A 23,259-nucleotide genomic window follows, 5' to 3' on the forward strand; every position below is an offset into this window, starting at 1 on the left:
GAGACTGAGATAACTGAAGCGGTGATCAGGGCGGTGACCCCGGGACTGCCACTGAGAGACATGTTGGAAATAAAACGTGGCCTGACACTCCCAGCACTCCTCACCATCCTGAGAGGTCACTACAGAGTTGACAGCTCCACAGAACTTTACCACCAACTCATTAACCTGTCCCAGGAGCCAAAGGAGACAGCCCTGAACTTTGTATTTCGTGCCATTGAATTAAAAGAGAAACTGTTATGGAAAGCTGAGAATGAGGAGGATGAGGAACATTACAGCAGAGCCACCATTCAGCGTAAATTCCTCAGATCCCTTGAAACTGGATTATTGAGTGACTCAATAAAATTTAACATCCTGCCCCACCTCAATAATGTTAGGATCACAGATGAAGAACTTATAGAGAAAGTAAATGAAGCTTCAAGAGTAGAAAATGAACGGCAAGAGAAACGAAAGAGGTTCACTGCTGTTAAAGGCCCCAGGGTGCAAGAGCTCACCTCTGACATGCACACTGACTCCGCCCCTACCAACGGCCCCTCTAAGTCCAAAGAGCCCAATACAACAGTGACTGTTAAAACAGTGAAAGGCAAAGAGAACAAAACTGAACAGACTATGAACACACAACAGATGATGGAACAGCTATGTACAGAGATGAAGCAGATGTTTCTCACTGTCCTGGAAACGCACCATCACTCTCCGGCGGCAAAACAAAGAGTTAGAGGGTGTCAAAAGTGCCAAACTGAGGGAGTTGGTGAAACCTGCCCACACTGCTTAAAGTGTGGACAAGAGGGACACTTCTCCCGTGGATGTAGAGCTCAGAGACAGTTGCCGGGAAACAGGCCAGGACTACAGGGATGGGACCACCAGTAGTCCGGGACAAGAGGTTCCAAAGCCAGCAGAGACCGGTCAGCTTGACATCACCAGCGACAACGAAAGAAAATACAGCAGCAGTGAACACGGTCCAGTATCTGCCCTCCAAGCACCAATCACAGCTGATAGAACTTGTGGGAAAACGATGTATTGTTAGCTGTTATATGGACAGTTATCCAGTTAAAGTGTTATGGGACACAGGTGCTCAGTCCTGCATCATCAATGAGCCCTGGCGTCAACAACACTTGCCCCACACCATCATAAGGCCCATTGCAGAGCTGTTGGAGGATGACACACTCACAATTCTGGCTGCTAATGACACGCCTATACCCTATGTTGGCTGGATTGAAGTCAGCTTCCGGCTAGGTGATGACAAAAATGAACTGCATGTCCCGATACTTGTATCCAGTGACCCAGTAGTTGCCAGTGACCCAATTATAGGCTATAATGTTATTGAGGCTGTGTTAGCTGCAGAAGAGACAAAGACAAAAGGAGAAAAAAAACAGCTGGCACACAAAGTGAGCAAAGCTTTCTCCATTACTGTGAAAACAGCTCAGAATATGGTCAAGTTAATGCAAAGTGGTTCAGATCCAGAGACTGGTGTGGCCCGTACCGGTGGGAAAAGAGTGCTCTTGCCAGCAAACCAAGTTACTACCATCTACATCAGAGCACATGTGAATGCACGAGCACGGGGCCAGGACATGCTACTCACTGCAGACATGCTCAATCCTCCACCTGAAGGTGTGTCCCTCAGTGAAGTGCTGGTGCGAATCCCTGAAAGAAAAGTGACATATGTTCCAGTCCCAGTTATCAACACCACTGACCACATCATTCATATGGATCGACATAAAATTATTGGACATTTAGAGACAGTAAAGACAATATATTCAGCTGGTTGTCAGCACAAAGAGACACTCACCAAAGCACAACCAGAGGGCGCCAGAGCAGAGAGACCAAAGAGATGGGATCCACCAGTTGACCTCAGCCATCTTCCTGAGGCCCAACAGGAGGTAGCCAAGGCCATGCTGAGAGAGGAATGTGAAGCCTTTGCATATGATGGCGATGATGTAGGCTGTATTCCATCGTTAAAGATGCACATTACACTTCATGACACCAGTCCAGTGCAAAAGACTTACATGTCAGTTCCAAGGCCTCTTCATAAAGAAGTGAAGGAATATCTTCAGGATCTGTTGAATAGAGGTTGGATAACACCTTCACGATCCCCTTATTCATCACCGGTGGTCTGTGTTCGAAAGAAAGATGGCAGCCTGCGTCTCTGTTGTGATTATAGAGAACTCAACGGCAAATCAGTGCCTGATCGACATCCAATACCAAGAATACAGGACATGTTGGACACGCTCGGTGGGAGCTCATGGTTCTCTGTGCTTGACCAGGGAAAAGCGTATCACCAGGGCCTCCTGGATGAAGAGAGCCGCCCCTTAACAGCCTTCATCACACCCTGGGGGCTCTATGAATGGGTGCGTATCCCCTTCGGTCTGAGCTCTGCACCCGCTGAGTTCCAGCGAAGCATGGAGCACTGTTTAGCTGGCCTGAGAGACACTATCTGCCTCCCATACCTGGATGATAACTTGGTGCACAGTGACAGTTTTAATGATCATCTGGAACACGTCCGCCTTGTTCTCCAACGCTACAAAGAACATGGTATTAAGCTAACACCAAAGAAATGTGAAGTATTTAGAAGGAAAGTGAGATTCCTGGGAAAGGTGGTAACAGGAGAAGGTTACACGATGGACCCTGCAGAGATCGCACCTGTGATGGCTCTGAAGGAGAGAGCACCTGCAACAGTGGGGGACCTTCGCCAAATGCTAGGTTTCCTGTCATATTATCGATCCTTCATTCCAAACTTTGCCTGCAAAGCCAAGCCACTGTACAGCCTCCTTGTTCCCCCCAAATCTGAACAACACAGCCCAGAACCACTACCTGAAAAACAAAAGAAACTGAGAAAGACAAAGAAAGGTCACTTAACCTCTGGTACACCGATAGAGTGGACTGCAGAGCACCAGGAAGTACTGAATCAGTTGATCGAGGCCCTCACCAAACCCCCCATCCTCGGGTATCCTGACTTCGACCAGCCTTTTGTACTTCACTGTGACGCCTCTCAGGATGGATTAGGTGCGGTGCTGTATCAACGTCAACAAGGGAAAATGAGAGTGATAGCATATGGCTCCCGTAGCCTCAGCCAGACAGAGAAAAGGTACCACTCAGGAAAGCTTGAGTTTTTAGCGTTGAAGTGGGCTGTCTGTGAACGCTTCCGGGATTACCTGTATCACGCCCAGTCATTTGTTGTTTACACTGACAATAATCCATTGACATATGTGCGCACAACAGCAAAACTCAATGCTGCAGGTCATAGATGGGTGGCAGAGCTGGCTGACTATCACTTCACGATCCGTTATCGCCCGGGAAAGAACAACAGTGACGCTGATGGACTGTCTCGGATGCCACTCAGCATTGAGGACTATATGAACAGCTGTACAGGAGAGGTCAGTGGAGAGACTGTCAGTGCATTCATGGAGAATGTAAAAGTTGAAAGGAGAGACCCATGCCAGGGTGTGGGAGTGATCCAGACCTGTGCTTTGAGCCTCATAAGAGACTGTAGCAACAGTACTGCTCAGCCCCTGTCCCCATCACAGATCCGCCAGGCCCAGGAAGAGGATGAAGTACTGTCACGAGTCATCTGGTACAAGAGCAGACAACACAGACCAAGTAGAGCTGAAACCAAAACAGAGCAACCAGCAGTCGCTACATTGTTAAAACAGTGGCTAAAAATCTACTTGGATGAAAATGGTGTCCTGCACCGCAGAACCTGTCAACGAGAACAGCTAGTGGTCCCTAAGTCCTATCATCCACTCATCTTTAAAGAACTGCACCAAGACATGGGCCATTTGGGGGTCGAAAGAACACTAGACCTCGTCCGAGAAAGGTTCTACTGGCCACAAATGCACCAGGATGTAGAGCATTTCGTCACCGAAGTCTGTGAGTGTGTTAAGAGGAAGAAACCACATAGGCAGACCCGTGCACCACTAACCCCAATCCAGACCACATATCCATTTGAGCTTGTGTCAATAGACTTTCTCCACCTGGACAAGTGCAAACATGGCTATGAGTACATATTAGTGGTTATGGATCATTTTACAAGATTCGCACAGGCCTATGCTACGTGGAACAAATCAGCAAAGACAGTAGCAGACAAACTCTTTAATGATTTTGCTCTGAAGTTTGGTTTCCCCAGTAAGCTACATCATGTTATGGGAGGAGAGTTTGAGAACAGATTAATGGCAAGGCTGAAAGAACTCTCTGGCATCCAGGGCTCACACACGACACCATATCACCCTCAGGGTAATGGACAGGTGGAGAGATTCAACCGGACTCTGCTCTCTATGTTGCGCACTCTGGAAGAAGAGGAAAAAAAGGATTGGAAAGAGTCACTGGCTAAGGTTGTTCATGCATACAACTGCACAAAGAATGAAAGCACAGGATATACACCTTATTACCTCACCTTTGGACGCTCTCCACGCCTGCCAATTGACCTGCTCTTTAACATAGAAAGAGGCAAAACACACAGGAGTTATGAGGATTATGTGAGTCAATGGAAAGAGAGGATGCACGAGGCCTACCAGATTGCTGCCAGGAATGCAGAGAAAGGAGCAGCTCGGGGAAAAGCTCACTATGACAAAAAGATACTCGGCAGAGACCTCCAACCAGGTGATCGGGTCCTCATCCGTAACCTCACCCCAAGAGGAGGCACAGGAAAGATCCAGGCCTACTGGGAAGATCAAGTCTTCAGGGTGAAAGACAGGAAGGGTAATGACAGCCCAGTCTACCAGATCAGCCCAGAGAATGGGGTTGGGAGAGACAGAGTGGTTCATCGAAACCTGTTACTGCCTTGTGACCACTTACCCCTCGAGCAGCCATCAGCACAGACCCAGCAGCAGCAGCAGAGAAACATCCAGAGACCTGCGAGGAGGAAGAGGACACTACAGCAGAGTCAGCAGCAACGTTTAACACCAGACAGTGGCTCGGAGGATGATAATGGCAGTGGCATCTACCAGTGGCATCCCAGGTCCAGCAGAAAGAGACAGCAGAGCGAGGTGTTGCTGAATCCTGAGGCAACACCTTTCCAGCCCAGTTCTCCACCTGCAGAAGAGGATGTGCCACAACAGAGCGAAGAGGATGTGCCACAACAGAGCGAAGGCGAGGTGGCGGTGGTTTCCGAGAGTGGTGAGTTAGGACAAGAACCACCTCAAATGGTAAGAGCTCACCCACACAGACTCAGACAGCCACCTGCGATGTTGAACTATGAAAGACTGGGGCAACCATCACTGGTCACAAGACACTGTGAGGTGATTCATGAGCAGAGACACTTATGGCGGCCTTGGTGAACTATAATATTGTAATGTCAGGAGACATCAAAATTGTGGGGGAGAGTGTGGCATTATGAAAATGGCCACATATAAACTACACATGAACACGACATACACATACCTCCCAGTTTGTAATTGTTTTCCTCTCATGTCTGCCTGTGCTAGTGTGTGTGTGTGCGCGCGGGTGGAATGAACGGATATCGGTGGTTGACGTAGAGTGCGTAAGAATGTAGCGTTTGTAACCGTTAGTGTTTTTGTTGTTAATCATCTGATGTTCCGTCTGTGCTTGTGTTACAGGTGAGACAAAGGGGAGAGAGACTGAATGGCATATTTAAGTGGGAGACGCGGGATGTTTGTGTGAGAATGAGTCGTGTGAGTGTGCAGACTTGCGTATGAATGAATATGAGTATTAACGGGGAAAGTAGCGGCTGTTTTACAGCTGATTAAAAGTTTGCGTAGCAACCGTTGCTATGTAGCTAACTTACGCAGCGAATATGAGAGTCCGACTGTCTGTGTGCCCCTGTATTAAATGTCACTGTCCGTTTCTGTGTCAGATTGTCTATAAAAAAAGGTCCGTGTCTGTGTGAGTGTCCGTGTCCGTGATCATCTGAGTCCGGGGGGGCTGTGTGTGTGTGTGCCGGGGCGAATGTGATATAATGTAACGTTAGAGTGCGTAAGAATGTAGCGTTTGTAACCGTTAGTGTTTTTGTTGTTAATCATCTGATGTTCCGTCTGTGCTTGTGTTACAGAATAAAATCATAAAAGAAATCACACAGTGCTCTTCAATCAGAGACGTGTAACATTAGTAGCCTACTGGCACTCTGGTTGAGAAGAGAGTAGTACGTTTACGTGTCTGCTCTGCTCTTTCCCAGAGAAGCAGTAGCTTACGTGAATTTGCCGTCGAACCGCAGTAGCCGCCATCGTTGCCGCCGATAGCGGTGCGTAGCAGCTCCAGAGCTCGGGTGATTGGGTGGATGTAGGCTATCAACGATCGATATCAAGGGTGTCAACGTTTACAATTTTTTTCTACACGTGTAACCTGGGCTTCTAACCGACGTGTACACTGTTACACTGGAGATTATGATCTCTTTCTATCGCGGGGGAGGGGGGGGGTCGCTGTCTGTCTGGACTGTGTCAAAGATTGTCAGCGAGTGAGACGACATCTCACTCTGTTAGATCTCTGCTACGACCGTCACTGGATTAGCGAGGTATGTTGAGTCTAAAGCCAGGCTCTCCCGGCTAGATCACCATTATGCTTAGCTCATGGTTCAGGTTATGTTCAGAGTTTAATCATAAAATCGGCTATAAAAGCGCCGCTGTTTAACTATTTAACTCGTTTTCAGCTGGTCACACACACAGACAAAATACTGCTGCGACAGGTATCACACCGGAGCGGTTCGTCTCCCTCTTCAATCTGGGCTCTGGTGTCCGGCAGACAAAGAGACTGTTTCTGTTTACACAGTTCTATACGTAGCTACACCCGGTAACGACTTAAATATTTTCATTGCAGTTAATTATATGTTTTCTTTGGGAGGTGGGTGCAGGTTGTGCTAGCCTGCTCCACAATATCCCTGCCTCTCCACTTTGTGTTCGAGACACACTGCCGTCTGCTCTTTACCCAGTTGCTGTGGCAGGGATATAATGCTAGACATAGCTAGCTGGTTAGCTACGCAGCACACATAAGCATGGATGTATTATATTAACACATAAGGCAGAGAGATGTGTAACAACAACAGAAACTAGAAAAAACGAAATATGTTTAAAACACTATTCTCCTCCCTAAGTTATTGATCAAGTTGCTGAGTAGCCGTCAACAATTAACAACAACAGCACTTCCGCATGTGATGTTTTACTCTGAAAGGGTCCAGATAACCCTGCCCCCTCATTTGAATATTGCAGCATGAAATAAAAGAGGAGAGAAATAAATGTGACGTTATGAAATAAAAGTCGCCGGAAATAAATAAATGTGATGCTATGAAATAAAAGTCCCCAGAAATAAATAAATGTGACGTTATGAAATAAAAGTAACCGGAAATAAATAAATGTGACATTAGGAAATAAAAGTATCTGGAAATAAATAAATGAGGCGTTAGAAAATAAAAGTCTCCTGGAAAAATAAAAATGTTGTTTTTAAAATAAAAATATATGTATTTATATTTCATTTATATCTATTTATCATCCTATTTATTTAATTCGAGACTCATTTCATGGCTATATTTATTTATTTATGCATTTATTAATTTATTTCATTATGACTAAAACGGCCACAGTCTGCAGCCGCCTGCAGCAGCTCACGGGCCGGTCAACCTCCGTCATTGGGGGAGAAAACGACTAAGAAAACTTATCAGCAGGTTTTTAGAGGTTTACCACCAGCTGGTTTAATACCTTATAGGAGATAAATGCTAGTCTCATTGATGAAATCTTACATCTGTGGAAGTCACATTAATTTGTTTGAATGAGAAGTGGAGCTTCAGGTGTGTAACGTTATTGGACAGAAGAGCTGCACTGCACTGTTTATTATTTTTTGTTTATTTTATTTATTTAGGATAGTAGCTATATAAGTTCTTGTCATTCCTATTACAATGGTTAAAAAAAAATACTCATGAGAAATAAAAGTTTATCGCATTTAAAAGGGTCTACTTGCATTATTATGAAATATTATTATTATATTAGTGGTTAATTTGTTCTCAAAAAAATGTGTCAATAATATCGTTTATCGTCAATAATTTGTGGGACAATATATCGTCCAGCAAAATTTATTATCGTCCCAGGCCTAAGCAGCAGTCTGTGCAAGAACTACTGTTTCTATAAGAGCCCCATCTAGTTCAAGACTTTTATAATTTCTTTTATCTATATTTTGTATCTCGTTTCCCTGGCAATCCTGTGCCTACATCCTTTTTTTCAGGACAACATGGACCGTGAGAATACAGTAGAAAGGAGTTGTGAGCCCTTTGAAATGACCTTGTTTTCTGAATGAATCTCGTCGTGATCTGATTCTCATGTGAGCCGTAGATTCATTTCCAGCCTCAGTGATATTTTCAGGCAATGCCCTTTAACACCATACAGCGGATCATATTTCCCGCACTACACCTTGAAAACGTTGTAATGGGCTGTGGCCGGCCTGAAGTCAGCAGGTCAGAGGTTTTCAGACACCATATCACCCCGTTGACCCCATGAACGAGGAGATAGTGATCGTAAAATCACAAAATCAGCAGATCAACAAGTCAGGGAGATGAGGATGTTTACAACACTACGCGCCGTTGCTCATGGGAAATGGGGTCTTCCTTCAGGCAAAACACTACCGCTTTGGTCCACTGGTGCCGCCAAACTCAACCAAAACTAAAAGTTCTTAAGTATTGCTTTAAGCTTTGAACACAGTTTCTCTCCTGTGACGTACAAATTTTGTACAAAAAAGGCACATTGCTTATATTCTTAGATGTCACAACTCCTCATATAATCCACCTTACTTTTACACAAAATAACTCACTATACAGCAATATTGTGAGAGCCGGTTGACTGAAACACTAATTGGTCAGTAGGTAGGATCTGCTGTGCTGTAGACTAGGCCAAACACAAGACAGTGGATGGATAACATTTAACTTGAAGATTTTATGATAGGCAATGGTCCAACAAAGAATGGCATAATTGGTATTAAGTTATAAGCGCAAGGAAATAAAAAAAAGAAAAGTTGCAAAATGGATAAACCATTTAACATCATATATACCGAGCCACCTATATGGACACATATATGCTGCTGCCTTTTATGTTTCTGCACATAGAATGGCACAAAGAGCCACTGCAGCTTATTTCTCCTTGGTGAGCATTCTCTGAAACAGCTATACAGTTTGAGGTTCAGAGGTTACACATGTTTATGATGTACTATACTATGAGCAGTCAAGATGCGGCCAACTCTCAGATGGTATAGCATGAGCACATGAATGGTGAGTCTCGGCTTTAACATTGCGGAAGATTTCTAAAATGGCACAGTGTATGTAGGGGGAAAGCAGGAGTGTGATAAAGACTTGCAGCAAATTACCACCGGAACAAAGATGCCTCCAGTGCTGTAATAATGGAAAACCAAGACATCTCAATTCAAGGAAAACCAAGCTCATTTTTCATTTATGCAGTACAAAACTCAGGGAAAGCTCAAATTTAGTCATTTAGCTCAACTGATTAATGCATTAACACCTTGTTAATTTTAATTTCACACTTAAGGCTGGAGTATCACTGAATCCAAAATCCTTCAGCTGAAAAGATAAATCCCTCCGCACGTGACGACGAGGCTGTCCAGTTGTCACTCGTGCAGATGTGGCCACCAGAGGGAAACGTGTGAGTGCATGGCCGCCTCCTGTGGGCAGCTGCTGCAGCCCATAATCACATGAGACTTTGTGCACCAATCTGTTCTTTTTGTTATCACCGTACCCTGCCATTTTGCCACTGTGGTTCCCCGTCTCACACCAGCTGGAATTATATATCAACAGTGTACCATGGTCAGAGGTTGAGCATGTGTTTCCTTTACCCCCCCCCCTCTCCCTTATCTGGAGCCCCCTTTGATGAGCTGCTGTCAGAAATAGCTTCTGCACTGCGGGGCCGACTAATGATGTTTTTAGGGAGAGTGGGTCCTCCCACCACAGAGAGCTGCACATGAAGCTGAGGAGGCCTGATTGACAGATTGAGATCATGGAAATTACACACAAAAGATCTTTATGGAAATATGTGCAGAATTAAAACATTACACAGCCCTCAGTCTTCTGTCTCTCACCGTAAGTGAGTGAGCGTTAAGGTGAGAGGAGAGTAAACATGAGGAAATGTCAGTTTGAATTGCGGTAATTTTTATTTTTGTTACGGGCTTTGCAAAACACACAGACACTGAGGGGGAGGAGATATTTGCTGCTGCGGCGTCTTACTGATCACAGATTGATTTTGCAATTCGCCTCAACATGCCTCGCTGGTCTCTGTGACAAATTGGCCACTGTTTTTGGTTGTGTCAGACACGCGAATATCGTCACATTAAGAAAAAAAGTTGTCCGTCTTTTCGCTCGATTTCACAAGTAACCCTCCTCAACAGGAGCGTGTGCAAAGATAGGGCTGTGAAGTGTACGCCAGCGGTGCACAGACAATTACACGGCACAACGCCGCCTCAAAACCTGCCTGCTTTTGTGGCACCTGATAAGAGAACCCTGAATAAATGCGCCTGCATGCGTTAAAGACTTGAGAGGGGAGAAGTATCTGCAGCGTAAATACAGCGGTTGGCCCTCGTGCAAAGTGTACTGAACGATCACATGCTTCATTGTCGCCACCAAAGCGGCTGAGACAGCAGCTATTTGCTGCTAATTTATCCTGAGAAGTCCCCCACAGTGGAGGGGGAGAAATCTCATTGGATACTGTACATCAGCAGCTTCGCTCTGCAGGGGAAGATCCAGTGTAATGGACAAGGACTGGTCTAATTACTCTATACTGGATGCATTGTGTAATCAGATCTTTAGCTTAATTTACTAATGGATGTGACTTTATCTTATAATGCAATTCACTACAGTGTATTTCCAGTACAGCAACTGCAGCGGCAGCAGAATTACCAAGACAAGGCTCTAACAACTCATACATTATCTCAGTGTAATTGATGACGACGTGAGACAGTCTATAAATCACGCTGTCGCTTGCGTCTTGCCTGACTCTTCGTCTTGCTAAGGTATGATTTTCTCACACTAATTCTTTCATGATTGTCAGTGACACATTTACAGAGATTTCTTTTTCTAATAACAAGTGTCAGACCAGAATGATCAAGAGAGTGATGCTCTCAGAGAAAAACACAATATCCCTATGAGATATTAATCTGGTGCATGAGCATGAGCTATACTCCCTGTTACTTGTAGCATTATACGGTGGTGTATCATTTACTAAAATTAAATCTGGTCTTGCTGTAAGTAACAGTAATTTTCATTGACCATCAGTGAACCCTACCTGAGGAATTGTTTGCTCTATAAAATGTCAAAAAACAGTGAAAATACTGAAGAAAAATAACCTTGCTTTCAAGAATTAAGGTTTCTCTAGTCAACTTCCTGAACTCAAATAACAGCAGCAAATTTACAAATTTACAAAGCTGGTACCAGCAGACGCATGTGTCATTCTTGTCTGAAAAGATTTTAATTAAATTTTCATTATAAGTTGAGCAGGCCATCGTTTTCTCTATTACCCATTTCATATACTGAAAGTGAGACGAAGGTGTTACACAAAAGTGTAGAAAACTAAACAAAAGGTTTTTGGAACAGAAAATCTAAACTCTTTATATTTCACTTTTCCTGTTTCCACTTTCCAGCCAGCTTCCATTTAGATTATCCAGTTAATTGAATAGCAGACTGAGATAATAAAAGTGTAATGTGTTATTATAGTAGGCAACAACATAAAAGATCCTATCACTGGCAATGACATCACATAGACTTAATACAAGGAGAAAAACCCAGAAAAAAAACATTATCCAGCTATTAAATGAATCTGGAAGTGAACCATTTTTCCAAAGTCAAGAATCTTTACATCACTTCTTTAAAACCAGAGGCTGCTGATCTATCAGCTGGTGAGAGGAAGCAGATATTAGACTTCAGTGTTTAAAATAATTATCTGTCGTGGAATTAATGAGCAGAAAAGACAGGCGGTGGTGGTGATGGAGGAAAACTGGCAAAACGAGAGTAAAATGAGTCCAATACCTGTCTTACCAAAAAGATCAAAACTAGAACATGAAGATATAATCACCACCAGTGGGCCACGCTGCTGCAGAGAGCTGATGGTGCAGTTCATTTTTCTCCATGAGGCTGTGTCCCAGGAGACATGAGAGCCCATGTCCTGATTCATGACCAGCAGTGGTGCAATTGAACATCTTAAGAGGAACCAGGGGTATACAGAACAGTGTAAGCCTTAATAAATGGTGTTCTTAAGAGCCATTCATAGCCTGTCCCGGGCGCGAGGAAATGATGACGGATCAGTTTTCTTTGCTGTGCCTCATTTCTTATCCAAATGAAATCTGCAAAGTCCATTCATCCTGCTTAAGAGATAATAAATTGGTTGAGTTGTTGGCTGTATAGACCTCATGAGCTGACCCACCTCTGTGCTCACTGCACGCTGGTGTCCTCTACATGCTCACTCTCACTGCTGCATTCTCTCATTACTTTCACGTAAAGGAATGCACACATAGAATAAATAACAGCCAGTATTCTTCCATTTCACTAATGACTTCCACTTTAAATATTTATCATAGTATTGGTTTTACTACATTTACTAGAACCATTCTTATTTTCTCCACCTGCTTCACCCTGAGAGCTCAGTGCAAGAAAACATGCAAATACACAATGTGCTGCAAATTCAGAAAACATTTTCATCAACATGCAAATATCACGCACAGGGAAATTAAAGAAAAAAAAATGCTGATAAATCAATTGCACAACAGAAGTGTTTCCTGCTGACACAGGAGCAGGGGCCAATCTGTGGCCCTTGGGCCCCACTACTGTCATGCTTGTGTATTCATTTTTATTGTTTTCATAACAAAGAAATAGATAGATATCAACAACAATTGATAGTACAGGTTTTTTTGACATGCGACAAATAGGACATAGGACAAAGATAATGGCGACAGAATAGCACTAGTTCAGTTTTTCTACACTGAATCAAAAAAAGTTGCTAGATTTAAAAAAAGAAAAAATGATTTTCTCTTTAGCAAACATAATGTACATGCTTTTCTCCAAGTGTAATCCATTTCCCAGGTCTATCAACCACATTTTAAATGTAGGAGACCTTTCAGATTTCCAAGATTGTAAAATAAGCTTTCTGGTTAACAGTGTTGAAAGGGAAATAGCCCTATAGCCTCATATCTACTTTTCACACTATCTGGATTTGCCACCCTGAACAACACTGTGAATGGGTCTGGGTTACACAAGAGGCCTTAGTGAAAAACTCACAAAAACAGCCCCAGAATGATTGTAACTTATGACATGACAAGAATAAGTGGGATAGTGTTCCCTCCTGACCTCGACACTTAATACATTGGGATGACACATCCGGAAATATTTTCTGCAATCTGGAGGGAGGTCAGTGTAGTTTATGTTAGAGTTCTCAACGGGCCGGGCCAGCCCGACAAACCCGACGGAACCCGTGGGTTCGGGCCGGGTTCGGGTCGAAAAAATATGAAAGTGACTCGGGTCGGGTCGGACCTCGGGCTTCCTTTTTTCTCTCTCATAAAACACATTTATGGTGTAAATTGTTGTTTGTTTACGTGTGAGTCTCAGGCAATTATATCCCACTCTGCATCTTGTGCTGCTGTGGGCAGAACCACTGAAACATCACTGCCTGAAAATGCCGGCGATAGGCATGTACCTACTCCTGCAGCTGCGCGTCAACAGCACGCGCACTGGTTGGTGGATAAATCTCCACAAAGGCGCACCGTTCCCGCGGCGGAAATTTAATCAATTGAGCCCGCTGCCTACAGTAGTAGGCTACGTTAAGTCCCGCCCGGTACCGGAGGGGCCAGATGACGTGAGGCAGAAGACGAGTGCTGCGTCACCGGCAGCGGCACGTCCTGCTGCAAAGAAACCTACACTTTTTTTTTTTTTCGGGCCGGGCCGGGTTCGGACAGATAATTAATGCTGGCGTGTCGGGCTCCGTCGGGTCCGGGCTTAATAACCCACGGGTCGGGTCGGTTTGGTTTGTAATTTTCAGGCCCGTTGAGAACTCTAGTTTATGTACCTTGAATTGGATCAAATTATGTCTTGCATTGATTGAGCTATCATGGATGTTCTTAATACAATTCTTCCACATCTCATCTGAGATTTCCCTATCCAGTTCTCTCCCCCAAGCCTCTTTAAATGAGTCTGACAATGTGTTATTCACATTCTGTATGAGTCTGTGCTGACGTTTACGTTCATATTGTGGAACATGAGTTCTCACAAAATGTCTCAACTGTAGGAAACAGAAAAAATGGGAAGCTGGAAGTGGGAATGCCCGCTGTAACTGCTGAAAGGAGGCCAAGTGACCCTCAATATAAATATTTCACAAAGTGATAATACCCTTCTCTCTCCAGTTTGACAAAACGATATCATCCAGTGTAGGTTTAATGGGGGGGCGACCGCCATTCCGAAGGACCGCCATTCCGAAGGACCGCCATTCCGACGGTCTGCCAGTCCGAAAATTCCCGAAGGTCCGTCATTTCGAACTTCCCGAGGGGCCGCCGTTCCGAATGTGTTTTATTTTGAAAATTGACCGGATTCTCTCGTGGTTTGACTTCCTGCCCGGCTTGACACGACGCGCCGCGGGGACAGCGCCCGACCGACGCCGACCCCTCCCCCTCCGCCTCCAAAGTTTCACCCAGGTGCGAGTCTGATGCATTACATCCATGGTCTGATGCAGCCGCGGCACTCCTGCTGAAAATAAATGTCCTTGCTCTGTGCTTTGGTTAGGTTTAGGCAATGTAGAAAGGAGTTGGTTAAGTTTAGTAAAAAGGTTAGGTAGAGGCCAATAAAATCGCAGTTAATATGTATCTTCCCCGGGAGTCGAACCCTGATCCACCGCGTCAAAAGCAGATGCTCTAACCACTACGCTACCACCGCAACTAGACTTGTTCACTCCGTGCCGTAAACCATTCAAGATTTTTTCAGGTTCGGAATGGCACCCTTTCTTTCAGGTTCGTAATGGCACCCTTTTCCCATAAATAATTAAAGGGATAGTTCACCCTAGAATGATATTTCGCTCATTATCTACTCACCCTCATGTTGACTAAGGGCTGGAAGAAGTTTCAGATTCCTCCGTGGCTTCTCTGAGTTACAGGGGGTCTCGGCATAGCATTGCATGTCCATATAACGGTTGCAAAGGGACACCGGAGCTCTTCGTAAAAAAACACACACAAAAAAACATCCAAATACCTCCATGATGCTCGTATGTAATGTCCGTCTTGTGCTGAAGCCCCAAATTGCGTAATTGTCCCGAAAAAAATTAAATAAGTCTATATTTTAAGCTTGTTTGTAGCGGAAGCTTCTCGAAGCTCCTCTTCCTGGTCCGTCCAAATCTCGCGTGATTCGCAGTAACCGCACTGACGCATGCTGACGCCGGCGCAAATCACGCGGAGTCGGAGTCGGAGTTTCCTTGAACGCACCATAACAGTCCTCGTCCCTACGTCGCCACATTCACGGCGTCCCTTGGCTGCACACACAGCCCTGCATGCCGTTCTCTCTCCTCATTGGATAAAAACTGTAGGATACAATAAATGTTTTCTCATCGGCTCAGAGCAGAGCAGAGGGACTGACAGACCCGTGTTTCAGACCAAACACTCTATGTAAGTGATTGCTGTCGGAAGATATAACTATTTAAGACTTATATTAACACAAATATATCACTTACTTCTGCTTTAACATATTTTGGTATTATAGTTACATTTAATTCATGTGGACCAAAGAGAGCCCTCTAAAAGTCCATTAATCAGACAATATCACTCCCCTTTGGTTCCTCCAGTTGTCTGTAATATAAACGACTGGAAAATAGTTAAATAATCCAAAATAACTATTTGTTTCTTACTATACTGTACTATACTATACTATTGCATACTACTGTATACTATACTATACGACTGTATACTATGCTATACTATACTATACTACTGTGTACTATACTATACTATACTATACTACTGTATACCACTGTATACTATACTATACTATTTGATTGGTTGAAGTTGCACTTCACCTGCAGATCTGCAACACAAAGCTAAATGACTTGCCACAGAGCTCTTCATCACACACACACACACACACACACACACACACACACACACACACACACACACACACACACACACACACACACACACACACGCCCAGAGAGGGTGCAGGCTGGTAACGACTGGATCGTGGTAGCGTGATAGAGCTGAAGTGTCTTCAGAGGAGGTGAGGTCAGCTGGATGCAGCTTCAGTGCCATTGCAGTTTAATTAGAACATTCTATAATGGAGCCCTCTCTGGAGTAGGCCTTAATGAGCACCTAGTTATTCTATGTGTCCTTAATTTGTTCCGCATAACTGAGGCCATGCATAATCTCAAACTGTGAATGATTATCTAAGAGCCGACAGGGGTTGGGTCCGGTACGGTGGGTGAGGAGGGGGTTCTGTGTGAAATGCGTTTTTTTTTTTTTTTTTCGGAGGGGGTTCAGCTCCGCTCAGTCACCACAGAGGTCAGAGCGTGTGAACGTGCAGCAGTATCAGCATGCCTTGACTTTACATTCCCCAAAACACATGCACACAAGCATAAGGATGGTGGTTGCCATAGCAACTGGGCAAAAATAGTAGAGAAGGGATGGTGAAGGACACACACACATTCAAAGGCTGAGTGATGTTGCAATCTCGTTACACATTTGTCTCCTCCATCTGCGACATCTCTCCATCCTTTAGCTCTGCTGTTTCTCTTTCACACATTTGTGCGAAGAGTGCACTGTATGTGTATCAGACGGTGTAATCTGCTGACAGCCAGATTGATAGGTAAGTGTGGTGTGTTTGTGTGGCTTCATTCCAGCAGCCGGGCTTTGGAGGCAGCTACCTGTTCATCCATCATCCTCCCCTCTGCCCTGCAGTATGGATTTTTCTCTGCAGTGACAACCACTCTCTCTCACACACAATAATGCCTTTATTCCTATATATATTATACACGTGCATGGCCACACCCATACTGCCCATACTGTCCACTGTATATAACATACTCTTAACTCACCCCGCCCTCCCCTTACTGCTGCATCTGCAGCTCCGCTTGGCTCCCTTCCATTTACACACTGCTCCTCATACTTATTTGACTTGTAAATTGAGGCTCTATTTGTGTCATGCCCAAGAGATGCTGTCAATTAGTCTAAACACCGTGACGCATCTTCTGAGGAGAGAGTGAGAGGTGGGAGAGGAAAGAAGAAAAAGAGCGGAAAGAAAGAGAGGAGACCGAAAAATTGAATTAAAGATGGAGGGGGGGGGGGGGAGTGAAGCTGACACATAGGAGGCCTTTGCTTGGCTTAGCACTGCGATGGACCCCTGGTGGTAGAGCAGATCCCAGATCAGTGCGAGCGTCGTCGCATAAAGTCTCTGCTCCAGCCTACTAAACGTCTTGAACAGAACAGATGCTCACCCCTGGAGAGCTGCTGAGTGGAGAGGCTACGTTCGCCAGCTGATGTCCAGCATATGCTAGAGAGGCCTGCTGGGTGAGATGAGGATGTAAACATTTACTCACAACACACACTCCGTCACAAATGAGTGATTACACGATACACAGTGGAAAGATAATATGCAAATCCAGCTGATGGAGACAGTAGCAACACTGTAGTACTGTAAAAAATAATACAGTTACACAAAGATGATTATGGTTTTCCAGGAACAGCTCAACCTGTTGGTTGATAAAGTTCTGTGTGAACCGTGTTAACACCATTAGTGTAGCACAAGCACATATTTTAAGACAAAACAATTTGCTAGTCTGCCACCCATTAGCTGTAGTGCTAAACAGGTCACAGGGGGCTGGAGCCGGTCCCAGCTGACACTGCGGGCAATAGCTGGGTCCACACTCGACAGATCAACAGTCTGTCTCTATAGAGAGACAAACAACCACTCACACTTTGGAGTCTACAGTTAACCTAATGTGCATGTGTTTGGACTGTGGGAGGAGAGAACCCACGCTGACACAGGGGGAACATGCAAACTCCATTCAGTAAGGCTCCAGGCCTGGGATTCAAGCCCAAATAGGAAAAATTATGAATCGCTGCTCCAGCTTGCCACCTCATTGTCAAGACTGACATTCATATTTACCATGGACACCCAGAATTGATGATATCTGATTAGTCAAACAGTGGTTCTCAACTGAAGTAGTATAAACCTTAATTTCCTGATCCCAAAGTATCACAGACTGTGATAATGCACCATGCAGTTCTAAGTTCTATATAAACACCCAAAAAACAGAGGAAATCATGAAGCAGTGAGAGTTTGAACCAGGGACCTGCTCCACAGCCCATTATGACCACTCAGCTATTGTATTGGCCCAGACTCTTCCATACATTTCAGCCATATGCTTAAAAATGCATTTTACCTCATCAGATACTCAATAGCGCATAATGACTCCTGAAAGTGAATTTTAGAACTTTTCTCAAATGTATTAAGTAAAACTGGTGCATTTGTAACGGATGTGCACTCACTCCACCCATAAAAGACGTGCTAACCAACCTGCCAAGTGGTTGTCAACCTCTTGGCGAAGAGGTTAGCATCGTTGCCTCCGGTGCGGGAGGTCGTGGGATCGAACCCCACCTAGGGCAGGCCGTGAGAAACACAATGCAGAGGGCCAGATATGACATCGGCTACACATTCAGACATCTTGCTATGACCCACACTGTAGCTCAGCCCCCCCCCCCCCCATTCCTCTTGAACATCTTTGAGATGGATTCCAGGGTCTCATGGCTGACCATGCAGATCAGAGTTAAAATCAAACCTTCTGGAGGGAAGAACTGCAGAACTCAGAGACAGAACTATGTGGAGGTTCAGATCTATAGGTCCTGCATTAAATTGAACTTCATTACTCTTACATGGAAGTTTGGAACAAAGGACTCTTCTCAGAGCTGCCATCCAGCTGAATCAGGCCATTTTGGAGTGCTCATATTGTTATGTATTCAGGCCTGTTTCTAATATATGATGTAGGTATAGTGACAATAAATCAGTGCTTCCCTTTTCTGTATCCTGTTAGTGATTTGATTTATCATTCCATCCATGTCTTCAACCCATCCCTGTTATTGACACTAGGGGTGGGGGGTCTCTGTAACAGCCATAACCTTGGAGCCTACAGTAACAGTAAGGCGCCAATAAACCCTGAGCCAGTAAGTCTTATGTCTTAGTCAGCAGGTTGTGTTTGCACACCTTCAAGTTCATATCACAGAAACCTGTTTGTATTCTAGTGGGAGATGCTGCAGCAGCAGAGGGGCCTTGTTGACAGAGCGTGCCATGGCTGAAGCCAGTCAGTGTGATGCAGCTCGGCCCGTTGTCCTGCAGTCTGCACCAGTGGAAGCGTCTGATCATTAGCAGACATCCCTGTAAATGTGTGCATTGAGTTCCTGCATTCTAAGCATTTGCTGGATTTGATTTGTACTCAGACTCACTTCAACCCGCGATGTTTGGTAAATCTTGAAGCTCGTTTTTCAGCCGCCCTGTGATCTCTTGTGCGCCCAGTTGGCATATTTGAATTGAACTCAGTTGAATTGTAGTTTCATCACACAGGATCGATTAGCCAGCTAACCATTTATAATATCTACGCCTATGGATTGGTTCCTCTCCATCCAACAGTCACTGGAAAATGGCCAAGTTGCTGAAGTGTAGAGACTCAGGTTAAGCTACATTAGAGGATACTGTCTGACACATGAATTTTTGTTTTAATAATGCAAATTGATACAGCACTTGTTTACCATCCATTCACTTCTCTTCCTCTTCTCTAATTACAGGGGACAGATGCTGTGATACGCTGTGCTAAATGAGGCCAGACATTCAGTTGTACTGGAGGCAGAAAGCTCCACTGACAAAGCCCTGCACACCTTCACAGGTGTTTACATTTGTCTCGGCTGATTAAACCATTCAGTGCTACTCTGTGGATTTGCATCAATAAAGCTTTAAAGCCTTCTCAGATGTGAAGATGGCCACAACATGGTTGAAGATTTGCTCAAAGGCAGCAGGTACATTCCACTGTTTGCTGGCAAAACACTGTCCCGTGGTCCCAAATTTAGCTTATGATAATATGTATTGACTCAGAAGCAGGTGGCACACATACAAATGAGGTCAAATTTGCACTGAAATAATACATTTATTAAAGGATTAACTATTTCTACTTGTGCTTTTTTTCTGTCTTGCATCATTGTACATGTATTTAGGTTACTTTCAAATGGGGATTTGAATATAAAATTTATTGAACTAATTTTAAATTTGAAATGCTGCATGATCTAAAAGATGTGCATGTGTGGATAAAAAACCCATACACTGTGTAAATTGCTCACAGCAACTTACACAACTCACACAGTGTATGGGTTTTTATCCACATGCTTGTCCTGCCCCACCACTCCAAATAATCTCAGGTTACATAGTGTTTTGTGAGGTCACCATGACCTTTGACCTGTCACTAAGAAATCCTTTTATTTTTTAGCAAAATAATTCCCTCAAAATGTCACAGAGATATTGTTTTCATGAGGCCAGAATTGTTTTCTGTGAGGTCACCATGACCTTTAACTTTGCAAAATGTAATCAATTAAGAAATGACTGAGATCTCATGCCCATGAAGACAGGCTGGACAGATGGATGGACAACCTGAAAACAATATGTCTGTGGCTCTGACTGTTTTCTTGTGTTATTACCATCGACTGTTGGGTTCAATAGTGTAAAATGACTCGGAAAATGTGTTGCTGCAGCTTGCTTGTTGAAAAAAAAGAAGAAGACTGACTAATACATACATTGCCTCACTGCATCACTGGTGGTCAAAAACACCACAGCCTTATTTTTAGGTTTCTCAAATTGAGTCATCTCTGCATCAGTCTTGTAATCTGTTGGGCCTGTAGCCTTTGAACTGCAGCAGTGATCACTCTGCTGTCTGCGGGGTGTGTGGACTTCATACAGCTGCCTGTACTTTGAGCCAGGTGACAGTGTGTATCCAAGAATTCCTGTTTGTATGCCTTTGGGGACCCTAAACCAAGTCTGCTGCTCTGGGAACAGTTATGGACATTGCTTTTGGTGCATGATCACACACACACACACACACACACACACACACACACATACTGGTTTCCATGGTTCATGGGGACTAAGTTTGTAATCATCACTTCTGGGGACCACCCTTTCTAGAGGTTCTACAAGTCTGAAAAAAATCAGGTAAAGTATGCATTGGTCAGTAAGCCTAAACACACCTTCAAACCTTTGAAAAGGCAATGTAGTGTTTTCCCCATGCTACATGGGGACCTCCGTAAAAACGAGTCAATGTGTTTACAGGGGACACTATTTGCATAAATTTACATACTTCACACAAATGCGTATTTTACTTGTGGGGACCTATCTTTTTTTTTTTTAACAATTTTTTATTTTATTTTAATTCATTTTATGCCAACTTAAACAGGGCAGACATACAGTATGCTTATCTTTGTACCTTTGGTTGTAGCAGCATATTGTCCAATATACATTGGACAATATCCCTATCTTTATACTTACATGGCAAACAATTTGCTAAATTCTCCAACATATTGCATCTGGGAGTTTAACTTCTACTGTAGCGGTATCTAGAAAGATGCAGATTGACTCATTTCTAATCACTCGTGTTGTGCAAGTGATGAGGATGATTCTTAAAAGGATGGCCATTGTGACAAATTTCACTATTATAAATACTACCCATGTCAACACATTACCTATTGAATCGGTTCAAAACCTTCATGGCTATTTAAAAAATGTGCTAACAGGGTAACAGCTGTGCCTGAATGATTAGATCTGTGGAACTAACTCCAGTATCCGCTAAATATATGGAGACTGATACCCAAGTGTAAAAAAAAATATATCATGTCTGGTCTTGTTAGCCTATGAAGACTGCGCTACTACTCAGTCAACTCATCCACACAAAAATCAAACCAATTTGACTTGTACACCATACCTTTTATTAAACAAGGTAAATTAGCGGAGAACTCTCTTTTCATTTCTTCACAAATTACAATTTTGCAATTAACAGTATGTGTATAAAACATTCACAACTTCTGTGATACCATAAAACAAATTTTCTTCATTTGTAACTATCCAAATGTTTTATAACTAATAAAGTTGGCATTCAGACAAAGGTTTGTTTCACTTGTGCCATTCAACACTCCCAGCTTATTGATGGTCAAAGCCTAAACGCTATCTCTTTTACATTTCTTCATATATTACAATTTTGCAACATACACATCTACAACTTCTGCGATACCATAAAGCATCAAGCTTTTAAAGAAATACCTGCCAAACTGAACAATTGGCATCATAAAACTACATATCTAAGAAAAAAACAAAACTTCTCTACAACCCTTTTCTTTGTAATTGCCATACTATTTACCCAATATGTTTTGACTATTCCTTTTTTCCTCCCTTCCTCCATCCTTTCCTTCTTCCTTCTTTCATCCCTCCTCCATTCCTTTCTCTATCCTCCTTCCCTTCTTTCTACCTTCCCCTCAATCTCTCTTTCCTCCCTCCTTTCTGTCCTCCCTCCCTCTTTCCTTCTTCCTCTACTTAACTTTCTTTCCTCCATCCTTCTTTCTTGCCTCCATCCTTCCCTCTTCTTTCTTCAGAGGACAACAAGAGGGTTAAATCTAGACATTTAGATTAGACTACTTAGACATTTTCCTTTTTAAGGCGGTAATCCGGTTGTACACATAAAATTTCAAGTTCTGCCAGTCTCTGTTCCTGAGAGCTTCAGGTTCAGCCCTTAAACATTTTTCACAATCACTCTTTGACGGTACAGTACAAGATCGGATTAACTGATTCATTTGCCTCTCTACTGCCCTAATCTCTGCCGGCTGCCAGCGTGCTCTTTTCTGTGGAGCTTTACCTGTAAGTGAGGAGACAAAAACAAAAGTTTTATTAACAGTGTAAGGGAGACACTACAGTTCCAAGTCCTGTGCCAGTACATACAGTACAAGTGAAATTAAGAGGCTGATCAGAGCTGAGATAAGCATCGGTCCTCAATTATTTGATCAGTTTACAGCTGACAAATTTACAGCCGAGCCACAACTTGTGATTAGATGGCATTATAGGCCATAAGAAAGGCCCTTAAAAGTGCTTTAGTTTTTGAGGTTCCTTCCGGACGTGGAACAAACAAGAATGTTTTCTGTACATAATCAATAATGTCGCTGCAGTATTTATGTCTTTAGATGACATTATTTTGAGTGCTGTTGGAGCAATTAACTACAGTGTTTGCACAGTACAGCGCTGATCCACCAGACCTCATTCACAAAACAAACATTTTAACAGTTTGCGTGTCG

General features: G+C 43.7%; 1 protein-coding gene across 3 annotated transcripts; it reads right to left on the minus strand.

Moving 5' to 3' along the window:
• Positions 1-3,493: 3,493 nt before the first annotated feature.
• Positions 3,494-5,340, minus strand: LOC146969385 (uncharacterized). Of its 3 annotated transcripts, none has more exons than XM_085759485.1 (5): positions 4,935-5,340; positions 4,761-4,842; positions 4,503-4,666; positions 4,385-4,415; positions 3,494-4,277 (listed from the first exon to the last, which is right to left on the minus strand). In XM_085759485.1, the coding sequence occupies exons 1-5, from the start codon at positions 4,941-4,943 to the stop codon at positions 4,264-4,266; spliced, it is 300 nt and encodes a 99-aa protein (XP_085615611.1). In that variant the 5' UTR covers positions 4,944-5,340; the 3' UTR covers positions 3,494-4,263. The 3 variants fall into 3 exon arrangements, 2 of the variants coding, with proteins under 2 accessions (XP_085615611.1, XP_085615610.1); XM_085759484.1 differs by having other exon boundaries at positions 4,385-4,420; XR_015034234.1 differs by having other exon boundaries at positions 4,385-4,862.
• Between the last annotated feature and the right edge of the window lie 17,919 nt (positions 5,341-23,259).

This window comes from Trachurus japonicus, chromosome 18 (genome assembly GCF_045865225.1).
Source record: "Trachurus japonicus isolate A0001 chromosome 18, Traja_1.0".
Lineage (NCBI taxonomy): Eukaryota > Metazoa > Chordata > Actinopteri > Carangiformes > Carangidae > Trachurus > Trachurus japonicus.